The 24,852-nt window shown below is 28.1% G+C and overlaps 1 protein-coding gene across 6 annotated transcripts in view; it reads right to left on the minus strand.

Moving 5' to 3' along the window:
- The window catches only part of LOC130667410 (uncharacterized), a 33,224-nt gene extending 10,566 nt beyond the window's left edge, over positions 1–22,658 (minus strand). The window contains exons 1-6 of one of the 6 annotated variants that reach the window (XM_057468953.1): positions 12,804–13,430; positions 11,721–12,238; positions 6,745–6,892; positions 2,929–3,142; positions 2,688–2,783; positions 305–545 (exon numbers count right to left, since the gene is read on the minus strand). In XM_057468953.1, the coding sequence (XP_057324936.1) occupies positions 305–545; positions 2,688–2,783; positions 2,929–3,142; positions 6,745–6,892; positions 11,721–11,934 (913 nt within the window). In that variant the 5' untranslated portion in view covers positions 11,935–12,238; positions 12,804–13,430. Of the gene's footprint in view, positions 1–304; positions 546–2,687; positions 2,784–2,928; positions 3,143–6,744; positions 6,893–7,912; positions 8,162–9,097; positions 9,254–11,720; positions 12,239–12,803; positions 13,431–22,444 lie in introns of those variants that run through there. The other 5 variants (XM_057468957.1, XM_057468954.1, XM_057468956.1 and 2 more) reach the window with 5 other exon arrangements.
- Positions 22,659–24,852: the final 2,194 nt, after the last annotated feature.

Consider the following 24,852-nt stretch of genomic DNA (forward strand, 5'->3'; position numbering starts at 1 on the left):
AAATTAACTGTCTTTAGATTATATGATTAATACAATTAATTCTATTATTATTATAGTTATTAATAAATTGACCCATAATTTACACACATGATATTATTTCAGTGGGTAACTTCGTCTCCAGATATTTCGTAATGATGAAATTTTGTCCGTAAATATTTTTTCTTTTGGATATTTTGTTACGGAACCAAATAAAATTAAACGAACAAGCCAACATATTTTTTTTTTTATTTCGGTAAATTTATCATGTCAGCAAGTTAATTTAAATGTTTATGAAACTAATAATTTAAAAAAATAGCAATATCACCTTGACTCTCAAAATCAACTTGTGAGCCATCAGAGTACATTGTCATGCTGCCTTCAAAAGCGATTGTATAATTATTTTTGTTATTAGCCTGACACGTCAATAACATGTCTTCGCAGTCAAGAGAATCAACACTATAACTACCACCCGGTGGCAATACTGGTGTTTCTTTCACAGGTGAAAAAAGTAACGATGACTTGCAGATTGAAATAGTATCCGCAGTAGAACATGCTGAATCTTCTCCCTAAACAAAAATTTTTATCATTAATTAATAAAATAATATCAGAAGAATATTTACAGTCGACTCTCTGAAAGTGTTCGCTTTTGGGTCTGTGGGGGAATATATTTCTGAGAAATACAGTCCCCCCACTATCATATCGTTATGCTCGATTTGGTCGTGGATTTTATTAACAGATTAGACTCTCTCTAAGTGTCCACTCTGAATCTGACCGTTATGAAAAACTATTCATGTTTAAATACTATACATTAGGCTGTATCAAAAAAATCGGCTATTCTTTTTTCCTTCATTATATCGAAAATATTGTTGAAAATGACGAAAAAAAAAATACTGTGAAAGTTTGAGCTCTTAATATTAATATTAACAACTGCCGCATCGCAATTTTCTATTTCCCGTTTAAATAACATGGGAAAATTTATTTTTTAAGCTTTGGAATTTTGTAGCTCACGGTGGGATCAATACTTTTAAATGTTCAAGACATAATTTTATGGGAAATTTGACGCTCTACAAAAAAGGTCTCTTATAATTTTTCGATATTTTTATTTCTTCAAAAGTTATTCGAAGTTAAAGTTAGATTGACGATAAATTTTTACATTTTTTAAATTTTGTGACGCAACCATCAACTTTATCGGAAAATTTTATAGGACATTTTTTGTAGAGAATTTTATTTCCTATAACTTGTCTTATAGAAAATTTTCGATATTTCTTACAAGTCGTAAGTTATTTGCAATTAACTGAAAATTTAATATAATTAATTTTAAGCAACAAAATTTAGATTATTTAAGAAAATTTTCAGTTAATTGCAAATAACTTACGACTTGTGAGAAATATCGGAAATTTTCTATCAGACAAGTTATAGGAAATAAAATTCTCTACAAAAAATGTCCTATAAAATTTTCCAATAAAGTTAATGGTTGCGTCACAAAATTTAAAAAATGTAAAAATTTATCGTCAATCTAACTTTGACTTCGAATAACTTTTGAAGAAATAAAAATATCGAAAAATTATAAGAGACCTTTTTTGTAGAGCGTCAAATTTTCCATAAAAATATGTCTTGAACATTTGAAAGTATTGGTCCCACCGTGAGCTACAAAATTCCAAAGCTTAAAAAATAAATTTTCCCATGTTATTTAAACGGGAAATAGAAAATTGCGATACGGTAGCGGTTAATATTGATATTAAGAGCTCAAACTTTCACAGTATTTTTTTTTCGTCATTTCCAACACTATTTTCGATATAATGAAGGAAAAAAAAATAGCCGATTTTTTTGATACAGCTTACTATACATATATTAGGGTGTTCGTTATTCCCCAAATTAGATTAATTTACTTGGTACAAATCACTTATTTGAGACCCAAAAATAATTTTAAAAAATAAAAAAGTTTATTTTAATGCCGTTCAACCCGTTCTAAGTAATGATACTTCCCAATTTTAGTGCAATGAGAACAATTTTATAACTTGATGAAAAATAAGCGTACAGCTATAACTAATATTCATTTTTGTAGGAAATTTTCAACTCTTCAAAAAAGGTCTCTTATGTTTTTTTCGTAAAGCCAACCATTTAAGAGATTTTGAAGCTCAAACTTTGATCTGTTTCTAAAAATTGACGTTTTTGTTTGAAATTTGATTACTCTCTAACGCTTCGACATACAATTAAGTGCTATAAATTTTTTTAATTATAGATATTAATTATTTTAATTAAATAAATTTTGTATGCAGACACTTGAAGAGAGCGAGTCAAAATATTTGTTGCGGACATATACAGAGGGTATTAAAAAATTAATGACTGTCCATTGGTGGGAGAACGACTAAACGTTGAAATTAGGGGATCGGAGATTTTCAGAGAGGCCACATAGAAAGAGTCGACTGTATTTCCCATTTGACATGCTGCTATTGAATTAAAATATTTATTTAAATTATTTATAATAGTAATAATAATAATAAATGTCCTTTGAGCAATGGATCATTTTTTGTTATCATGCTCGATTTATTTATAAGCGCAAACTGATAACTGATAATAAATAATAAATTAAATTAATTTATTTAATAAGCGAAAAAATGGTAATAATGTAAAGCTTATTACGTATTAATTATTTATTGTTTTATATATTTATTTTATATTTTTTTGAGATCCAGTCCATTTCATACCTGACTGCTGGTATGAGGACTTATTGACGAACCAATGTCGATTTTTTCCATCACTGAACCAGATATACTGGCATAACGTTCCCTTTGATAGTTAAACTGTTATAATATACACAAAATTTATTACAACTTTTTATTTGCCAAAATTATATAAAATAGTTTAATTTGTTTTATTTTTTTTCAGTCGTGGTGTTTAAAAATTAATACAATTATTTAATTAATAATTATGAGAAAAAAAAAATACCTCTGACTGTTGAATAGGATCGGTGCACATAACAGGTAAAGCTGTAAGCAAAGTATGTATATCTGCTGTTCGAAAACTCTCCATATCAACTTCAGCAAGATTGGCATCCAGATTTCTTGCCAAGTCGTCGTAGTAACCCAAGTCTTCTTGAGTATAAGAAGTAGAAAGTGATGAAAGTACGCTTGGATGGACGTGTAATCCCCCATCTCGATATCTATTAAATTGTTTTAATTATTTGTTAATAATATTTTATCACTATTTTATTTTTAGCAAAATATATTCAATTATCTTCGAGTTATCGTTGGGATAAATTGATAGATTTATGAGTTAAAAATATTGATTAAAATTGAAGACTGTTACTTTTCTGAGATAAATAACTTGCTAATAGTAAACTTGTGATGATAAAATATAAACTGAGCTAGCAGCAGTTTTAAATTCAAAGTATCTACATCTAATTTTTTAAATTTAAGAATTAAAATATTTTAGTAACTACACTGGTCACAAAAATTAAGGGATATAAAAAAAATTCCAAATTTTTGAGTTGATTTTCAACATGCTGTAACTCAGTGAAAAATGGTCGTAGAGTAAAAATACAAAAAAGCAAATTGTAGCCTAAAGTTTCTAGTTTTCAGATCTGGACTTAAAATTTTTTTATCATGCACGGTTCCGGAGTAATCCTAAGAAAACCGACGCAAAAATAATTTTCCAAATTTTTGCTAGTCTTCAAAAAAGTCTATGGGCTTCAATAATTTTTTTTTGATAATCTGACATAGGATTACTCCGGAACCGTGCATTACAAAAAAATTTAAAGTCCAGATCTGAAAACTAGAAACTTTAGGCTACAATTTGCTTTTTGTATTTTTACCCTACGACCATTTTTCACTGAGTTACAGCATGTTGAAAATCACTCAAAAATTTGGAATTTTTTTTATATCCCTTAATTTTTGTGACTAGTGTATCAAGTTTTTTAAAAAATTACAAGATAGATTTCTTGTAGAGAATTTAAAGCGCTACAAAAAAAGTATCTTACAATTTTACGAATAATTCGGTATTTACAGAGATATTTGTAAAAAACCAATCATACTTATTATGTGGTAACTTTTAAATTTACTAAGAAAATTTTTCATTTCATTTATTAAAATTAATGTACACGTTATAAATTATATAAAAAATGATATGATATGACATATGTTCTAATTAATATTATTAAAATCCCAAGCATCAACATGTTGACCACAGATTTTTGAAACTGAAATTCCCTGACTTCTAGGTATTCCAGTCAAATATTTAAAAAATTCCTGGCCATATGTAGCAATATTAAATCATTGGAAATATTTATTTAATTCAAAATAAAATGCTATAAGTCAGTTCAATTAATAATCAACCATTGTCGTTGAATGAAACTTTATTTTATTATTTGTCAATGTTTATAATTTTTTTTTATTCATTAAATGAATAATTTTTTATTTTATATTTTAAATCTATGTTTTTATATAACTTACTCTATAATAAAATATTAATCAAGTACGCAAGTAATCAATAAAGGGAAACTTATTAGTTCACTACTTATGTATACTTTTAATGTTTTTGGTTTTTTAACTTGTCAATATGTGTATTAATAACTTGAAGATCTTGATGATTGGTTTCTACTAAGACTTTTTTTTCTAACAGCCTTTTTAATTCAAACTGCTTCATTTTTTCGCTATTGGAATCAATTCCTACTAATTTTTTTTCAAGACGGTATTAGAATCGCATTCGCGCCGCGCCACTTTTTGAACAGTTTTGACAGAAAAAAAATTCATCGGATTTTTTCAGTCAAAAGAAAAGAAAGTTAAAATTGTTCCAGCTTTGTGACGGAATTCCCTGACTTTTCCAGTATATTTATAAATCCCTGACATTTCCAGATTTTCCAAGTTTTCTAGAAATGTGGCCACCATAATAAAATCTAATAAATAAGTCCTGCTTATAACCACTGTCGTAAAAAGTTATCGGAATAAATTTATGATAAAAGTGATATTTGTATGAACATAAATTTTGTAGTAAAATTAAATATTTTAACACTAAAGCTATAACCGCATAATTGTATTGGAGAAAAGTTAAATATTTATTTTTTAAACACTCAAGATAAAAAAAATTATAGTATTAAGATAAGCTATCGAAAACTAGAACAGAAATTATAGAACACGACCTTAGAATTCAACATTCTTATTGTATCTTTGAACTTCTATACATCGTATCCTCGACTGTTATCTACATACTGATTCATAGAAATTTTTACATATATAAATAAACCATACGACCATTTTTTAAAATATATCGGAATAAATATTTAATTCTTCTGGATGTTTACAACATATGACATTTAAATTATTTAATTTTCAATAGATTGTAATTGAATAAACAAATTTAAAAAATATGTCTAATTTTAAAACAAAGTATAAAAAACTTTAAAAAAAAAAAATTTTAAAACTTGATATTCAGAATTAATTTTTATTTAATGTAAAAGCCTCTATACCCGCTCACTTTTCATTGAAGTGAGATTAAATCACTCAATATAAATTAATAAATAAAATGAAAAACCATATTTTTTTTTATAGTTATTTTTTGAAGTTTCGAGTATTAGAATAAAATTAAGTTTGAAGAGTAATGTTGATAATTAATTATTACTAATTTTTTAAATAAGGTCCTTGAGTGTATCCATAGTCGCTCACTAAAAGTTGTCATGTACCATTACTCGACCAACACATGGCCCTATAGTCGCTCAAAGACAAGATCAATTAAAATATGATAAGTTTATTGGTTTGGACAAATAATTTATAAATTATACTACTTTATTCTTTCATAATATAAAATTTCATGAATTTTAAAAATGTATTCACTAAGATATAGTTATAACAATTCTTAAAAAATTTGGTGTAACCTAAATTTAATCTAACGAATGAACGTTAAAGTAAAAAATGCCCGGCTGAGCGCAATTTTGAAAACAGTCATTTAATTTAAATTTATAATCTATTATAAAATAATTTGATACGTCATATTTTAATATATTTAGATTCACAAATAATTATTTATGAATAATAATATTTTTAGTTGTAATTTTTTTTAATAAAAGTTATAAAAAAACGCCTTAAACAGTTAAAGTGAGCGACTAATGGTACTGAGCTATAGGGACTTTTACCTTAGAACTATAATATAAAAAAACATCAATTATATAAAATCTAACATATAAAAATTGTAAAATAATAAATCTTTGTAGATTTGGTCTGAAGATGCTGATGCATGAAACCAGCGAAATATCGCCAATAAATAATTAAATAAGTACACCTAGTATCATTCAAACCTAGTAATTTAATCAACCTTAATGATTTATAACTTAAATTTACTCTCTATATATTTTTAGTTGATTGTATTCTTTAGCAATCAGTTAATTTATACTTTACTTAGCTTAGTTTAGCCATCTTTGTATATTTTTTTTTGTATAACTATGTAGTGACCCTGTTATTGGCAAATTTTTGCTGTTGGGTCTAAATAAAGGCAATAGGAATAATAATAATAATAATAATAATAATAATAATAATAATAATAATAAATAAAATTTTTTTATCGATGTGGATCGGATGTGCCTTTAATTATTCTTAAATTATAAGTATCCATCAAAACAAATATAAATGTTTTAACAAACATATATATTTTGAAACTACTAACAAATAATGAATATTTAATATCTTGTGAACAAGAAAATAAATGTAAATTTTTGAAAACCATCACTTCTCTTAAAAATAACGATAGTAATAAAAAAAAAAAAATATCACTTACCCATAATCAATAAACCACTGATAGTCAGAGTTATCTTGAATAAATTCCGAGCTTATGAGATCCTGAGAAATAGGATCTGCTGGATTGGAATTACAATCCGAACCGGGAGTCTGTGGATCTTCCATCATTGCAGCTTTCTTACCAGAACCTAAAAATAAATAAAATATAAACTTTACAACACATCAAATTATTCTATTTATAAAATATATAAATCTATTGATTGAAATTTGTAAATCAAATAAAGTGCCCACGATACACTTGCATCATAACTCCTTATATTTAAAATCGTTGCGCATAATTAATAAAACTAAGTATAACAATTATGAATAAATTTATTGTATGTAAATATATGTTTGAATTATTAATGACGTATTGTCAATTGTAAACATATTATAATTATGTTATGTACCCAATAAATTTTTTTTTCATCTCCATACTCAAATTCAAATGACAGTAAAGTTAGCGGGCTTCTGATAATTTTAAAAACTTTTGAAAAAATAAATTGAAATGTTTATTAAATAAAAATAAAAAAAGACTTGTTTAGAAAATTCAAAATTCAGTACATGCATTTTTTAAAATTTTATTATTTTAATTATTTAATGTTTTTATATGTAATTTAAAAATTGTCGTATGCCTGCTACATTTACGCTCATATTTTTTTTTCCAACAAATAAATTACAAAAAAACAAAAACTAAAAATATGCACATGTAGAAAATTTAAAAAACTACAGGTGCAATTTTTTCAAATATTTTTATTTTTATAATTTATCGTTTAAAAAAAAGTCCAAAAATTATTAAACGTCGGCTAACTTCAGTATCATTCATATTAATTTTCTGTATTCATAATTTGGTGTCTGTGTTGATTAAATATGTAGGAAATTTGAATATCATTATACAACTAATTTAAAAAAGAAAAAAAAGCAATACATGAGAAAATTATAACTAGAGACGAGAAAGTTTAGCAACGCCTTATAATTTCCCTTTTACTAGAATGTTGTCGAACATGAATGGACACACAAAATAACAATAACTAAACAAACGTAAATAAAATAACGTATTTAAACAGTAGACTGTTGATTCCTATTTTGAGAGTAGAAAGTAAAAAAAATTACGTTTGTTGATCACTATAATACACAAAAGAATCCTATTTAAAGAGACTATTGCTAACCTTCTTACATGGCAATTGTACGATCGATCCACCTCTGATACGTAGGCGATACACTACTCAAACAATAAAATATTATGACACATGTAGTAAACAATTAAATTCGCATGATTAATAATCTGACACTCTGTGGATAATTGATCAATGATAATTAATTTATTTAAAAGTTTAAGAATGATAAAATTAAAAACAGTGTCAGTGAGACACGAGGTCTTCACCATCACTCTATTCACGGCACTACTGGCTACAAATACGAATTTCGAAATGGTCGTTCAGGGATACGTTATACATTGATACATCACTGTATATATTTATGTATTTGTGGAGTATGTGTGTGGATAAAAATCAAGTGTGGGATGTGACTAAATGACGTCACGCAAGTATGGCTGGTTTAGTTTCAATGCGCATGCGTTTGTGATAAAAAGCGGCGCATTCCCGCCATTTTTATATTTGAAAATTTTATCGGCGGATTTGTTTTATTGTTAGTGATTTTTTTTCGGTTTATTTATTAGAACTAACTTGTTTAATAATTTTTAAGAGCCAAAAAAATTATTTTAAAATTTTTAAATGTCAAATAATGATATGTAATTATTTAGTCATTTAAAAAAAACTGTTTTTTTATCTAACGGCTTTGTCATACAGAAAATGCGTCATCGTATTCTGTCATGTACGTGTGACGAATGTCAAATTAATTAGCAGCACAATTATTTTTCATTTATTTATTTATTGATAAATGATAAATATAAATTGTGTTCGATAAAAAAAATTATTATCATTATGAGTGTGAATGTAGCAGACATCGGACAAATTTAAAATTATAAATAAATAAAGTAAATAATTTAAAAAATGCACTTATTAATTTCAAAATTTTTTTAATGCGCCTTTTTTTAAATTTAATCTTATTAATTATTTATTCTATATATTTAAAATTTTTAATTTGTCTGACGTCTGCTACATTCATACTCATTTATCATTAACTTTTTTTTATGTTTACACAAAATTTGAACACAAAAACTAACACTGTCGAGAAAATTTAATTTCAAAATGTCCATAGTAGACATTAGTAATTCTTTTGGTTTGTGTTTATGCAAATTTATTATTTAAAATTTATTGTACGTTTATTGACAGCTATAAAGATTATTGTCTGCTTTGTATTTGTGTTATTTGAGTAAGAAAAATTATTTTTACCTTTCCTGGGTAATAATAATTTATGAAAGCACAATGATAAATAATTTCTACCGGACTTTACATAAAATATTTACGTAATAAATATTTAAGAAAATCACAATAAATCTGTACACGTCCATATGGCGTCTTACTTTGTTCGTTTACAATTTAATACTGACTAGCTAACGACCAACAAGTAGCTACACTATCATCAGCGACATCATTACTTAACTGATAATAATAACAATAAAATAAAAAAGAAACTTTCATTGTCTTCATAATGAAGGTATTAATTGCGCATGAGTAATTGTAATATGATATTTAAATTTTTAAGTTCATTGACTATTTGATAGTTACTACAATGCTAAGTATTTGTTACTAATTAATATAACTTCTGATGTATAACAGTACGACAGCAAGTGAAAACTCAGCATAATATTGTCGTATTATTTAGCAACAATTTTTTAAAGATATGTTTGACAATATATATTTTATTTCTCTTATTTCATTTTATTTTTTAATGAAAGCTTTTTAACTTAAGTATTAAAGTATATAATGGGGAGTTTTAACTTAAATAACGAGACGTATCCAAGAACATACGATACATGATGAAATAGTTCAAGTGCATGATGCATTTTATAACTGGGCGTATACCGTTTTTACTCTACCTACTTCTTGAGTAGATGTTGCACAGAAAACTCAACTGTATGGAGTTATTTTAGACAATTTTAAGTCTGCTGGCTCTGGGTAATAACGAGTCTGAAATCTTTCTGGCAATGTAAAAAATAAGTGCAAAATAACTTGGCACCCACTGATATTATTTGGTTTGTATGTCCGTGAAATTCAATCTGTTAACTTACAATTGTTATTATACTTATATTCATATAGTATTTCAAGCGTTAAATAAAAATAAATTTTATATTTCAATGTTTGCGATGCCTACATTTTTATTTGAAAATATTTTTTTTTCACATTTACTTAAAGAGGGAAAGGGTTCTGAGATACAAAAAAAAGAGGATATTTTTGTGATTTTTTTTTTCAGAGTACCTTCGTTAATAAAATTCTTAAAATTTGTGAAATTATTAAGCATCATTCCAAAAATATTCTGCTAAATTTTCATAATAAAATATTGAAAAATAAGCCAGTAGTAGTGGGGAGAGACGAGTCACCTAAAAAAAAAAGTCTTCATGTCGTAGGCAGGATAACTCATGACTGCCTCATCTGAAATCAAAAAACCAAAAATATTTCTTTACACGCAGAGAATTTTACGGTATTTTTTGGATCAAAAATTTATATAAAAATTACTATAGTCATAGTAACATGAGGACAGTATGGAATTATTGTACAAATTACCGATAGTGTATAGAAATTTTTAAAATACATCGAACAGAATTTACAAGGTGCATTGTAATTTTGACAAAGCAACAGATAAAATTTATACCAACTGCATAGTAAAATTTACTAGGTTTAATCAGAATATTTAGTATGCAGTTGGTATAAGTTTTATCTGTTGTTTTGTCAAAATTACAATGCACTTTGTAAATTCTGTTCAATGTATTTTGAAAATTTCTACACTATCGGTAATTTGTACAATAATTTCATACTGTCCTCATGTTACTATGACTATAGTAATTTTTTTCTATAAATTTTTGATGTAAAAAATACCGTAAAATTTTCTGCGTGTAGTATATAAGTTTATCTTGGATTTGAACAAAGGATTTTTTTTTCAATAACTACTTATTTTTTAATTAAACAAAAGTAGCGTTTTTTGGCAAAATCAGAGTTTTTTGATTTCACCTTTACCAGAAATTCAAAAATGAATATTTTATTTATTCCTTCGTTCAAATCCAAGATAAACTTGTGTACTAAAGAAATCTTATTGGTTTCTTGATTCCAGATGAGGCAGTCATGAGTTATCCTGCCTACGGCATGGAAACATTTTTTTTAGATGACTCGTCTCTCCCCACTACCACTGGCTTATTTTTCAATATTTTTTTATGGAAATTTAGCAGAATATTATTGGAATGATGCTTAATAATGTCACAAATTTTGAGAATTTTCATAAAGAAGGTACTCTGAAAAAAAAAAATCACAAAAGTATCCTCTTTTTTTTGTAACTCAGAACCCTTTCCCTCCTTAAACTGAAAACCAAATTCGGTTGAGAATTTTGAAATAACATTGTAATATTTCGAAAGATAACAAACAAAATTTGAAGTGCATAGGATTTAAAAATAAAATTAAAATTAAACTTTATTCGTTTCATGAATTCGAATAAGATAAAATGTAATATATCAATTACTTTGACACGCACATGCTCTTCACCAGCTGTGAAATTCATTTTTACATGATATACAATATATTACTCAGTAAAAAAAAAATACAAGTATAAAGTCACGCGTTTTTTTTAAACAATTTTCGAATAAAAAGATAATTATTTATTGTTTGTTTATCCGAAATATTGAAAGCCATTTTTTTTCTTTTTAAATTTATGTAAGTTTGATTCATTTGATCCATGGAAAGGAAGTGGGGTGAAGTTTAATCATGAGCCACTTAAAGTACTTATCGCTTTTTATTAGAACAATTGTTTATCACGTGGGTAATTGGACAATCAATTTAAAAAAACATTTAAAAAATAATGTCTTACGTTTTTTGTTGTTGTATTGATATTTATTGTTAACATTTATCCATTTTTGAATTTTATTGCGTCGCTTTAGTTTGTTGTTATTATTGTCATTATAATTATTAAAATTATGAATATAGTAAGGAGGCGAATGTCTTGATGACAAAGTCGGGCTTACACGCCCAACTGATAACTCTGCTATCTTCATTATTACACACAAAAAAAGCACTAGCATCATTTGAAAAATGTACTAGTTGTACTAAAGGCTTTCTAATGCCTCTTTTCTTTTATTTACTGCATCGTTTGTATTTCTCTTTATCAATTTTTTTTTCTTTCTCACTAATGTTCATACACAGTATATTTTAGTGATTTAAAAGCACAAAGTTAAAAGCACAAGCAAAAAAAAAATGAATAAAATAAATATAAAATGTTCATTATAGTTCACGGCACTTTTTTATACATCATATAGTTTTACATGTAGTATTTTATGGATTACAAATAAATGTTTCTACATTTAAAAAATCTCACTGCTGATCCAATTTCTATTAATTAATTAAGTAAATTAACTTCCAATAAAATATTCATTGCAAAGTTGTCACTCTATATACAAACAATTTTTTTTATAAGTTTCATATTTTAAAAATATGATACACGATATCGAGACAATATCAATATCATATGAGATAAATTTACCAATAGTTAATAAAAACAAATAGTAAATACTTCTAGTATTAATGAAATGAATATTTGAATAAACAATTTTTTTTTCTTTTACAAAAAAATTTTTTTATGATCAAAGAATATGATCCTGAAGTTACCAGACAATTAAAAATTTTCGAATTATTTTTTTCAGAAAATCAATTGCGAAAAAAAAAAAACTAAAAATTTCCACATGTAGAAAATTTAAAAAACTACAGGTGCAATTTTTTCAAATATTTTTTTTTTTAGTTTATCGTCTAAAAAAAAATTCAAAAATTATTAGACGTCTGCTAACTTCAGTGTGATCAAAGAATAGTGAAATAAAATTTTGAATTAATGATTTAAATTTAATTGAATGTATAATAATGACTACTTTGTAAAAAATATTATTTCGAGGGTAACAAGTACCAATTTATTATGATAATAACTTGGATGACGTCAATGTAAAAACATTGAGTCGTTTTAAATTGCAACAAGTGATGAACCAATTGTTACAGTTAATTAAATGGGTGATGTGATAACAGGGTGTCGTTCTCATTTGAATTATTAATACAGTTCAATACACATAGAAATTTATAATTCTGCAGACAACTGAACTTTTAATGATAACACAAAACAAAATGTTTAAAAAAAAAAATAAACGGGCACTATAATTATAAAATTTTAAATGTCACTTCCGGTTGAGTCTTAATTCAGCGCATTACTCAGTAGCTTGAGGTAGTTTGCATGCTGAAATTAATCCACGGTGAAATATAATTCAAATAAAATAAGCGCTGGTTAATTTATAACACAGTGATAAGAAATATAATAAAATATATGTAATATCAAAGAAAGTTTATGGAGTAAGTTATGCACGTTAATAGCAAACGATACTCTCTTTATCTTGGGGTTGAGATTGAGTTGAAACACGTATTACTGATAGGTGGTGCACAAATAGTGTTGAGTGATTATTTAGATATTTTACATATGATCTGTAATACTCGTGGACCACAAGCTCGGGTGTAGTATCAGAGTTAACTGCTAGCTTGGACTTCAACCGCGCGGGAGAACACTTGCACACGACACTACACGACGCGACGTTTAATCTCTATTAATAAATACCCAGTGCACGGCGAGAATAGAGCTCTGCCAACGCTCATCTCACTATACTTACTCCTCTTCACTTACTCATTGAAAACTCGGGTGTTAGAAGCTTCCCATCACTTTATTATCATTTTCAATTTTCCGATAAATAAAATTGTTTTCTTTTTTTATCCTCCATGTAATTTTATTATTATTCTTTTTATAGTTTAATAAATAAAAGCTTCATGGCTGCACTCTTTTATAGCGAGCGCTATAAAGCTTTTATTAAATAAGTATGATAATTTTATTTGTTTGGATAAAATATACAATTTTTTTTTTATTAAATAATTTCTTTCTTTAGTAATTTAATTTAAAAAATAAATTTATGTAGGGGTTCAAAAGTTTATTGTTCTTAATTATAGTTAATGAAATGAGTAAAGTAGATGCTGGTTAAAATAAAGCTTTTAAAGAAAATAATTTCATAATTTTCTGAAAATGATACCATATTTTTTTCATTCAAAGATCGTACACAGATATATCGTAATTTTTTTTAAAATAATTGTTGCATGCCACCCTGGCGTATCCGAACTATGGTGATTTACCCCATTTTGGCGTAATTTACTGTAAAAATACGGCATTTATACGGCAAATTTACCGCAACTTGCGTCAGTTACAGTAAGATAGGTAATTTACGATATTTTACAGCGAATTACGGTACAAATACGTCAATTTACCGCAATTTTTGGCATTTTTACCGTAAGCATCGAATGCTTTTTATTGCACACCTCGAACGCGAAGCGGAGAGGCAGTGCTCTATTGTCACCAAATCAATTTTTGCAGTTTTTACCCTAGCAGATCCGAATCACGGTAAATTATTGCAATTTACCGTAAAATACCGTGATTGTCAGAATTCGTAATAATGGTAAATCACCGTAACATACGACATTGGACCTAGAGTACGGCAAATTATTTTAATTTACGGTAAAATACCGTATTTTACGGCTAATCGCGGCAATTTACCGTGAAATTTGCGGCAATACTGCGGTATTTTACGGTGAAAGTGCGGTATTTTACCGCAAAATACTGTAATTTACGGTATTCAGAAGAATTATCGCAAAACACAGTATTTTACTATTAACTAAGCCATTTTACGGTAAAATACCGCATTTTACCGCAAATTTGCTGAAAATTACGGTATTTTGCCGTAAAATACAGTAATTTTCCAAATTTTGGATCCGCTAGGGTACAGTAGTGAACAACTTCACTTTACTGTAAAATACAGCAGGGTTGTCGAAATTTTACGGTAAGTTACCGTTTTCTTACGGAAAATTTACGGGAAAAAATATCGCAACCCTCCGAATACCGTAAATTACTGTAGTTACCGTAATTTGGATCCGCTAGAGTACAGTGCAATACTTCATTTTACCGTAAAATACCGCAGACTTTTCGCAATTTTACGGTAAGTTACCGTTCTCTTACTGCGAATTCACGGTAAAAATATCGCAACAACCCGAATACCGTAAATTACGGTAATTACCGTAAATTGCCGTAATGCGAATTTGCCGGGGTCCAGTAAATTCACTTTATATAATTTATTTAATTTATTAAATCAATTAACTCAATCCTACAAAAAATAAAAATTATCTATGTTTTTTGTTTAAAAACAAAAAAGGAGGCGAACAAAAATTTTCGATCGTAAAGCACTCCCTAATGCTTCGCATTATGAGTCGTGCAATAAAGATAATGGCTTAACTTATCAGGATTTCGGTATTTTAATGGTATCTATAAATCCTGTAAATTAATTAAGATAAAGTCTGTCGGTGCATATTCGGATATTTATGAGACCCCTATGACCTTTAAATTTAAAACCAAAAAATTCAGTCAATCTAATATTCATATATTCACATTACTTTCTAACTGACCTGATTTGATCCCAACTTTCTCTATGATTTTCGTAAAAAAAATAATAGTAAATATAAACTTTATTATTATATACTCTGTCTAAAAATAATATCAATACTTTTTCAATCTCTGCATGAGAGTTGGAAGGTAAAAACTAAGAGATTGTCTTATTTTAAAGTTTAAATTTATCAATAAAAAAAAAATACCAACGGATCCGAATCTCAAAATAGTAAACCATTAGATATTTTATTAAGGATTAAACGTATTTATACGTCATGCCGCCACGTGTATATCAATGTACCTAATTCTTATTAGTCGTTTTGTATGTTTTATCATGTGTATACCACGCACATGCGAGATGATGCATGCTCGTTTAAAATAACAACCCTCGTTGATTCAAACCGCACATATGCGCCAAGCAGTAAACCATAGAGAATGAAAATAAAAATTTCTTTTTTTTTAAAGTTTATCAATAAAGACTTTGAACAAATTAAACTTAAATTAGTAAATATTTAAACCAAGATTTTATTAAAATACTGATTCCTATTGCGCCAATTAAAATTTTACATATAACAGTTAATGCTTCAATAAGTTATTGCTAACTGAGTTGTACAAAATTGCGCATTACTTCGATCTCAGCCGTACATTTACTTTTTTATTAGAATATAAATATTAGGGCATTTCAAAAAAAACAAAAACTTTTTTTTTTTCTCGGAACCAGGCTCAAAAGTTTCGTTTAGATGCCAAAATAGGCCTCTAAAAATATAAGCCCTTAATATTAATATTAAGATTGTCCGCATCGCACTTTTCGCACATTGTAATGTCCATCAAATATTTTTTGTAGAGAATTAAACGCTCTACAAAAAAAGTCTCTTATTATGTTTTGATAAATCCATCTGTTCGAAAGTTATTGGAGCTGGAAGCCAAATCTATAGAAAATTTCGAGATATTTTTACTGTTCCAGCAAAACTATCAGACTTATCAAAAAATGTTATAGGACCTTTTTTGTAGACAATTTTATTCCCTACAAATTATTTACAATAAAGTTCATTCAAATTCTGCATTGCTATATTATAGATAGAACTAGACGCTTTTAAGCGGGTTAATATTTAATTTAAATATGAAATTAAATTATAACTCGTCTATGTCCTTTTGACATTTTATTACGAAGAAATATATTGCTTCACAACTCATAGTGAAACAAATAATTAACATCAATGTATTACAATTGATTTATTATATAATGTCGTCAGAAATAAAAACATCAACAGTAACAATAACAATCCTATACAAATATTGTGGGCATGTTTAACTTCTTACTTCCTAGAAAATAAGTACCAGTTGGACGATGTCCAACACTGTTGGCAAAGACGCGATTACTAACGACAATCACAATGCATTTTTTTTTTACTTTCTTTTACATCCTACCATTATTTATATCGTGAACTTAAACGAGTACGAGGGTACTTTTGATGAAACCTAAAAAAGTTATATTATAAAAAAAAAAAAAAAAAAAAAAGAAAGATGTGTAAAGATAGAAGTGTTTATTGATTAAAATAGAGATATATCAACACTACAACACTAAGACTATAACATTTGTAACAGGACAATGACTTTCCAGTGCAAAATAAGTAACTAAGCAATATGAAATTACACTTTCAAATGTACGTTTTTTAAAACTTTCCGTAAAGATGATTGAAAATTTTCCAAAATTCGGAAAGTTGTTTTCATCCCGATTTTCAAAAATCGAGTTTTCTTCGAGTGTCGACGTTTAAAGATCCTATAAGGTGTTCTTCTGACATTTTCAGAGATGTGTGTGTGTGTGTGTGTGTGTGTGTGTGTGTGTGGGAGGGGGGGGGGGTAAATCTCTCATGTGTTTTTTATAAATAAACCGATCTAGATGGTTCTTGCGGCATTCAAAAGAGTTCGCTTGAACTTAGATTTCATGCAAATTTGAAATTATTTAATCAAATAGATTCTGAGATACTTAAGACCTACGAAATTTTTAACTTCCCGCTAAGAAAATTGAAAATTTTCGAAAATTCGGGAAATTATTGGTTTCGGTCCGATTTTCGAAAACCGAATTTCTATCAGATTTTGACGTTTTAAGGTTCTAGGAAGCTATCCTAACTAATTTTACGATGACGTCCGAGTGTATGTATGTGTGTACATACGTACGTACGTATGTATGTAAATATTCATAACTCTTGAACGGATGAACCGATTTTGATCTTTGAGGTGTCATTTGACGCGGCTTGTTAATATCTTGAAGCTGTAAAAATTTGAGCTTAATCGGTAGGGTGCGTTCGGAGATATTCCAAAAATAAAATTTTTTCAAAAATGTTTTTTTTTTATAACTTGTAATGTGCTCGATGGACTGATTCCAAAATCAACTGGGCTCTTAAGCTTTATAAGCCGCGTTGAATGCCACCTCAACCATCAAAATCGGTTCATTCGTTCAAGGGAAACCGTTGTCGAAAGAATTAAATTGAATCGATCTATTTCAAAATCTAATCAGCTCTAGAACTCGATAAAGCCTTCGATTGCCACTGAAATCGCCTCAATCGGATAATCTGTTCGAGAGATATCGTCGACGAAAGAATAAAAAAAAATTGTTTTTTCCGTTTCTCTCGAATATATTGGAAACTATTAAATCGATCTATTCAACATCTAATCAGCTCTAAAGCTCTTTAAGATGTATCGTTGCTGCCGCAACTATCAAAATTGGATTTATCGTTCAAGAGAAATCGTTGTCGAAAGAATTTCGAAAAAGTTTTTTTTTCTGTATAGTAAACTCAAAAATTGAAAAACTGACTGGTCCCAAAAACTTGTCAAGTTTGAGGCGGAAAAAGCGCATTAAATTCCATCTCAAACCTCAAAAACCGGTGATTAGTTCGAAAGATATCAGCCATAAAAAATTTGAAATAATAGATACTTGATTTTTACCGGATAACGCATATTGTAATTCCTCTTATGTTGCAAAACTTATACCGGCCCTTTGTGTTTATGGTCTCTGATGATCGCTACATAATTTATTGCAGTCGGTTCGTTAGTTGAAATAATGTCATGTCAACAAAAGTTTCGATCTATCACTTATTTCTGATTTTTTTTTCCGGATGTTTCATATATTAACGTTTTGATTCAATTTAAAGCTCATTGCTATTTCGACAATTTTTATATTTGAAAAAATAAGTATACTATAAAAGTATAAAGAAAAAATCGGTCTATAGGTTAACCCTGCGGGCCAGCCCCAAAACTTCCCGCTGTTTTCGAGCTCAAGAACCTCAAAAACATTATTGTGAATACATTTTCGAGCTCTTCGAGCTCGAAAATACTTTTGTATGCCGTTGTTTTCTAAAAAAACATTTTTTAGCATTTCTTTCTCCCACGATATCTCGCGAACGAATTAACCGATTTCGATGGTTGAGGCGGCAATCGACGCGTTTTATTAAGTTCTAGAGCCGAATAGATTTTAAAATCGAATGATTCAATTTTTCTGTAGATATCTGAAAAAAAACGTTTTTCACTAATTTTTTAATCAACGATATCTCGTAAACGAATTGACCGATTAAGACGGTTGGGGTAGCAATCGACGTGTTTTATTGAGGCCTAGAGCTGATGAAATTTTGGGAATGATTGGTTTAGTCGTTTCGACGATATTTGCAAAAAACCGTTTTCTACTGTTTCTTTCGTTGACGATATCTTTTGAACGGATTATCTGATTGAGACGTTCTTGGTGGCAATTGAAAGCTTCTATCGAGTTCTAGAGCTGATTAGACTTTGGAATTGATCGATCCAACAGATTTCACAATATCCAAAAAAAACGAAAAAAAAAATTTTTTTTTTTTTTCGAATTTCTTAAATATCTCAGAGTTTATTTGACTAAATGGTCTAAATTTTTTTTTGAAAATCTAAGTTCAGAAGATATCTTTCGAATGCCGCAAGAACCATCTAAATCGGTTCATTCATCAAAAAGATATGAGAGGTTTACATCCACACACACACACACACACACACACACACACACACATACATACATACATACATACATACATACATACATACAGACATCGCTCTGAAAATGTCAGCATCCTAGCACCTTCAAATGTCGACATATGATGAAAACCCAGTTTTTGAATATCGGGGTGAAACCAATAACTTCCCGAATTTTTTGAAAATCCTCGATTTTCTCAGCGGGAAGTTAAAAAAAAACAAACAAGAAAAATTACAATTTCACATACGGAAAAAAATAATCGGTAGCCGTTACCGATTTTTTCGGTATCAGTTACGTCCACACTCACTCACACACACACACGCACACACGCGCACTCACGCACGCGTGGGCACATACTCGCATATACACGCACTCGCACACTCGCGCACACATGCATACACACGCGCAAAAATACACACACGCGTGCACACATGCACACACACGCGTGCACACATGCACACACACGCGAGCACTCGCACACCCATTCCTCAGAAATTTTTTTTTTGTCCACTTAAATTCGTCAGTAGAACCGAAATAATCGTTATAGCGGCTACTGATTATTTTTTTTCCATGTAATTTCAGATTTTTACACCTACACAATTTTAGCACCTTATTTTACGGATTTCGCGACGACAATGACCTCAATCGATAGGTCTCCGTTAGGTCCGTTAAGGTCCACCAATTTTTTGTAAGGTCCCCGTTTGTTTTTTTTAAATAATTTTTTAAATTTTCCATAAAAAAAATTTACTATATACAGCACCTCATTCATGATTAAGTTGTTATTTTTTATCATATTCTTTTTCTTAATCGTTAGGTCAATATTGGTCCATCATTTTCATCGTCGTATCATTTGTTTTAAATATTTTATTAATAATTATATTATAATTTAAATAAAATTCGCGCATGCGCACTTTACGTGTATTCTATGCAGGCGCGGAATGGAAAATTTAAAAAATTATTTAAAAAAAAAACATAAGGGGAGCTAATGAAAAAATTGGTGGACCTTAACGGACCTAACGATTGAGGTCATTTTCGTTGCAAAATTCGTAAAATGAGGTGCTAAATAGTAAATTTTGATTTTTACTAAATTATTGAGCAGGAAGTATATTGTAAACTTTAAAGTGAACTTCACTACTGAGAATTCCGTTTAATAAAATTACTATTTGAAAGTGTTCTTACAGAATTTTGTCTTATGTTTACAGTTTTCGATTCCAAGCGCCGAGTTACAGTATTGTATGAAACTTTAATCTTTTTTTATTGTTTTTTTTCTGTGTATTTATGAATACAGTTATATAGGGTAGAAAGAAGCAATGATGGCTTCATCAAAAAAATCTACAAAATAATTATTTCGATTCTGACAAAAAAAAGTACGAGAAAATTAAGTTTAAAAATTTTTCGTCATAGGTCCCACTTACCCCAGTCAATCTAATTATACTAGTAAATCATTTAATCTCTAGTAAATATGAAAATGGCAAAATTGTTTTTGTTTTTTTTAAATAATTTTTTAAAGGAGGCCATCATGGACTGGAGGACCACCTTACCCCTTTTTTGTATTCACACTGTTTTGTTGTCTTATTGTTATTTATTTGTATATTTTGATTATTTTGAATCTGATAAAATAGATACCAGTGTAATTAATAACCCTCGTGTTTTCTAAGGCTTCAATTAAATTAGAATCGACAAACTCCCTAATTGCTTTTATATACCTTTAGTATACAACGAAATAGAGGCCACAAATTGTCAATTAAAAATATTATTTAACTTTATAGATTTTAAAATATATTTGTTTAATTTAAAAGTATTAACAATAAAAGATTTGAATAATTCAAAATTATTATTATTATTATTCAAAGTTATTATTCATCAAAATAGCAGTGACATATTTTTAAAAAAAGCATTCAAAAATATTACAAGTGTAACTCCGTACTTGTTTCATGCTTTCTTAAAGATTGGAGTACTTTTTTTAATGAATAAATTTGTAAATATAAGTAAAGTGACTTTCATAAAGTATAAATAAAACATATTGTTTTTTTTTGCTAGTACGCCTTTCAAAATTGTTGTTCTATTTTCAAATCAATACTTTTTTTTTATAGAATCCAAAAGATTTAATTTGTTCGAAATATTCTATTTTTAATTTAACAATCCAAGTAGCATACTCGACTTTGTGACATTTATATCAGTTTTTTGACATATCGATGGCACCAAAATGTTGATAAAACGATCATAAATTGATGTCACCGAAAAAATATCTGGTTAAAAGACTTGACAAAAGTGACGACAAAAAGCAAATTACAAATAAGTCATCTAAACAATTTTTTAATGGAAATGACAATTTTCAGACAAGAAAAAGAACACAAATTTTCTATGGCTCATAGGATCAACATCCGTATGTCTTATTTATATAAAAAAAAATATGACTGAGACAAAAAAAAAAATTGTCTTGTCCTTTTAAAAAACATCTTTTTGACATCTTAAAGTTGTCTCTGTGCTACTTGGGAAAGTAAGTCTCTTTTTAGATAACAAAAGCATCTTGCTTGAATCAATCCGATAACCCTGATTAAACAACTGAATTCGATCGAATTAAACAGAATTGAATTTTTAATTCTATACAATTCAGATAAATTCTGTTAATTAGGTACCTCACTTAAAAAAGAATTCTGTCTAATTCGGCAGGAAAACCAGAATTTATCCAAATTGAAACGAATTAAAATAATTCTATTCGGTTTAATTCGAAAATAATTCCCAAATTTCTGGTTCTGACTCCGAATTTAACAGAATATAATGGAATTGAAATTTTCAATTGTTGAATTCTGTTTTGCATAATTCGAGAGAATTGAGCAGAATTAAAATTTTTAATTCGGTCGAATTCAGTTGTTTAATCAGGGAAACTCAATACAACTATTTAATTCACTTCAGTTAATTAAATAAAATTTTTGTAGATGAAGTAAAATTTATTTTTATTAAATTGTTTAATATACAATGAATTTATATTTAGAGTTTTTGTTCTGTGATTGTTTAAATATACTCGGCAACAGAGATTCTGAGTCTCAAAGCTTTCATAAGCTTTAGTCAATATCAAAGCAATACTCACATTCATGTTAAAACTCCAACTAGAAAATCGTTAATCCACTGTAATAAATTCACAACAATTCACAATATTAACTTAATTATTATCATTTATATTACTGCCATAGTAATACAATAATTTAAATGATATAAAGCATTTCGCAAGACAAAAATTTAATAAAAATTTTTATTTAAATGTAAAATCCAAGATGTTGAGTTTGAGGGTGGATAAACTGAGTCACAGTAGAGAGAGCCCCTCCTCAGTGCTGACAACCCCTTGTTGAGTTACCACTGCGCATGCTCTGACTCTTAGATGTACATCGGTCAAAGGGGGTGCTTCTTGTTTCGATTAAAGGAGTTGGCCCTAAGCATTTCGGAACTTTTTCGAATTTCCTTCTTCCTTATTTTTTTATGTAATAAATAAAGTAAAGACTTCATATAAAAACAAGGACTTTCGATAATAAATTTGTTTTTGTTTCCATCGCTTACGCAAATAAATTTTTCAGACAAAATGTTTATTTTAAGTCAATAACTAGAATTCTGTATTCAACTCCAATTTAATTAATAAAAATTAAAATGTTCCTAAATTAAGTAAAATTAAAATTTTTAAGCCCAAATTCTTATAACCTTATCAACAAAACACATTTAGTCGATTGATAAATTTTTTTGTAAAATATTTACAAAAATAAAAAATATCTAAAATGTTTTTTATAAAAAAATTTACATGTGAGTAACGAAGCGAGAGTAGGTATTGATTTTCACGAATTTAAAGTGAAGGTCTATTGACTAGACTCCATATAAAAAGTCTATAAATTGAGGGTCACGTGGATTTTCGAATATCCTTAAGATTTTAATATCTACTGTAATGTAACATCTTGTCTGGTTTAAATCTTTTAAAGACGCATACAATAATTACTATCGATAAAAACATCAAGTTTACTTAACTAAGATATAATTTTTAATTCTATTTTTAAATACTTAACAAAAAAAGTACTACTTTATAAAAGTACAAAATCACTTTTATAGCTAAATTTGATAAAAACATGTCCCAGTTGGCTGAAAGGAGCCAGTTTTATATTGATTTCCTTTCTTTTGAGGGTGACAAATAGAGGCGCCTTTTCAACTGTAATAAAGCTCTAATACTTTTGCCGAAAATTTATTACCTTGACCATGATCCAAGGAAAAAAAATAACTCGCGGTACGATTTTTTATTGCAAAATTAAAATGAATGATTAAAACTTTAAAAATCGAATTATGTAAAATAAGTTCTTGTCATCTACTGTAAATTTCAGGTTCGGTTGATATTGCGTACATTCAGGGTTGCGAATTCTTTAATAAGAATATTTGCAATTAAAAATTAAATTTTTAATCCGTAATTGAAATTATATCAATCAAAATTACGAAATTAATTTTTAATTCAGAAATATGAAATTAAATATTCAAAAATTAATTTTAATCGAGAAACGTGGTATTCAAAATTTAAAAATTAATTTAAACGTACACACGTGGGATTAAAAATCGAAAAACTAATTTTTAGTCGGACACACAGTAAAAAATATTGTGTATTTGTGTCGAAAACGGTTTGTGTTAAACTAACACGAAGTTTGTGTCACTTTTTGTAACATAAAAAATGTGTTATACACTCTTTATTAACACATTTTGTGTGTTACTGTGGAATTTTTTGCGCCCTCTTGTGGCGATATTTCAACATAATCTTTGTGTTAAAAAGGGGTTACACAAAGTTTGTGACGAAATTTCAACACAAATTTTGTGTCAACCGTTTTTAACACACAAACTGTGTTGATTTTACACAATATTTTTTACTGTATGCAAGTGAAATTGAAAATTTAAAAATTAGTTTTTAAATTGACATGTGGGTTTAAAATTTTGAAAATTAATTCTAATTCAGACATTTGGGATTAAAAATTAAAAAATTACTTGTTAATTCAAACACGTGGGATCAAAAATTGGAAATTATTTTTTAATTCAGATATGGTACGCAATCAGATAAGTAATCAAGAAAAAAATCGGTCTGTCAGTTGACCCTGCGGGCCAGCCCCAAAACTTCCCGCTGTTTTCGAGCTCGTTGAGCTCGAAAACACTATTGTGAATACATTTTCGAGCTCTACGAGCTCACAAATACTTTTGGATGCCATTGTTTTGTAAAAAACCATTTTTTAGCATTTCTTTCTCCCACGATATCTCGCGAACGAATTAACCGATTTTGATGGTTGAGGCGGAAATCGACGCGTTTTGTCAAGTTCTAAAGCTGATAAAATTTTGGATTCGATTTATCGAGTCGTTTTTGAGATATTTCAGGAAAAATAAAAAAATTTTTTTTTTTTAATTCTTTCGACAACGGTTTCTCTTGAACGAATGAACCGATTTTGATGGTTGAGGTGGCATTCGACGCGGCTTATAAAGCTCTAGAGC

Source organism: Microplitis mediator, chromosome 5 (genome assembly GCF_029852145.1).
Source record: "Microplitis mediator isolate UGA2020A chromosome 5, iyMicMedi2.1, whole genome shotgun sequence".
Taxonomy (NCBI): Eukaryota; Metazoa; Arthropoda; class Insecta; order Hymenoptera; family Braconidae; genus Microplitis; species Microplitis mediator.